The sequence below is a fragment of the Emiliania huxleyi genome (assembly GCF_000372725.1).
Source record: "Emiliania huxleyi CCMP1516 unplaced genomic scaffold EMIHUscaffold_8534, whole genome shotgun sequence".
Lineage (NCBI taxonomy): Eukaryota > Haptophyta > Isochrysidales > Noelaerhabdaceae > Emiliania > Emiliania huxleyi.
This window is the reverse complement of record NW_005195630.1, coordinates 1-1248: the sequence shown is the minus strand read 5'-3', so window position 1 is coordinate 1248 and position 1248 is coordinate 1. Positions and strand designations below refer to the sequence as shown.

The following is a 1248-nucleotide window of genomic DNA, read 5'->3' as shown; positions in this document are numbered from 1 at the left end:
GGAGATAAATTAGAGGTAGACCAGCACGCGAAGCGAACTCTATTCACAAACCGTCACGGCGGACTCGTTTACACTTCCAAGGTCAAGTCAGGCGCGACAGGCCATAAAGAGGAGCGCAGATTAAAAAGGCGCTGCAGGCTCCCCCCGGGCCGTCCGCGCACAGACCACAGTAACCCTTTTTAAAAACATCTATCACACACCACTAGGGTGTGGGGGAGCTCCGATCTCCCCATGTGTGTGTGTGTGTGTGTGTGTGTGTGTGTGTGTGTGTGTGTGTGTGTGTGTGTGTGTGTGTGTGTGTGTGTGTGTGTGTGTGTGTGTGTGTGTGTGTCTGCGGGCGCTGTGCGAGCCGCCCTGAACGACCACAATGTTGAGCGCGCTCGAGCACCGAAGCACCGCGAGCGCCGGCGAGCACCACCGCCCCGCGCCTTGGCGTGGGTCGGTAGTACACGATGCGGCGCCCAGCAGCTCTATCATGCGTCGCACCCGCAGTGGCCGAGCCGACCGCCGCTCGAACTGGCGCCGAGTGGCTCCCAGATCGAGCGTGGCAGGCTCAGTCGCACCGTCGCGGGGCGAACGCGAACCGAGCCGTCGCCGTTCGCCGCAGCCGCCGGCCGCCAGCCGTCAGCCGTACAGCCGTACAGCCGTCAGCCGTCAGCTCGCAGTCGCCGTCGCTGCCGCCGCCGCAGCAGCAGTGAGCGAGCTCCTGCGTCGTGTTGCCGACGCAGTGTGGACGCGCGCCGCCCAGCGGCGAGCGAGCGTGCTCGGAGTTGGGTCGGCGCGCGCGCGGGCGGACGGCGCCTGTAAACAGACAGCCTGCACCGCCCACTCGTTCAAAATCTTGTGATCTTGAAGCGCACCCAGCGAGCCGGATGATCAGACAACACTCTTTTTTCGTAGCGCCTGGGAGACCCGAGCTCGCTAACAGCGGGCAGCTGTGGCGCTCCCTTCTCATGGACACACAGAAGGACAAGCTGCTCGCGAAGGCCGAGAGGCTGAACGTCTACCGCCATGGGCCGGTGGCGTACCTCAAGAAGTCCATCACGGCGCTGCTCTTTGAGAACTGGGTCAACGTGCTCATGATCTGCTTCCCGCTGGCGATCCACATGGAGGAGAACCATGGCGACCCATCCAACATCTTCTTCTGCTCGCTGCTCGCCATCGCGCCCTTCGCCGAGCGCCTCTCCTTCGTCACCGAGCAGCTGGCTCTCCACACGAGCGAGGTGCTGGGCGGCATGCTGAACGCAA

The 1248-nt window shown here is 63.5% G+C and overlaps 1 protein-coding gene across 1 annotated transcript; it reads left to right on the top strand.

Moving 5' to 3' along the window:
• Positions 1-953: 953 nt before the first annotated feature.
• On the top strand, positions 954-1223 carry EMIHUDRAFT_259027 (hypothetical protein; the record flags this gene model as incomplete). Its single annotated transcript, XM_005758602.1, has 1 exon — positions 954-1223. A coding segment is annotated over one exon (270 nt), but the record flags the coding sequence as incomplete, so codon positions are not given.
• Between the last annotated feature and the right edge of the window lie 25 nt (positions 1224-1248).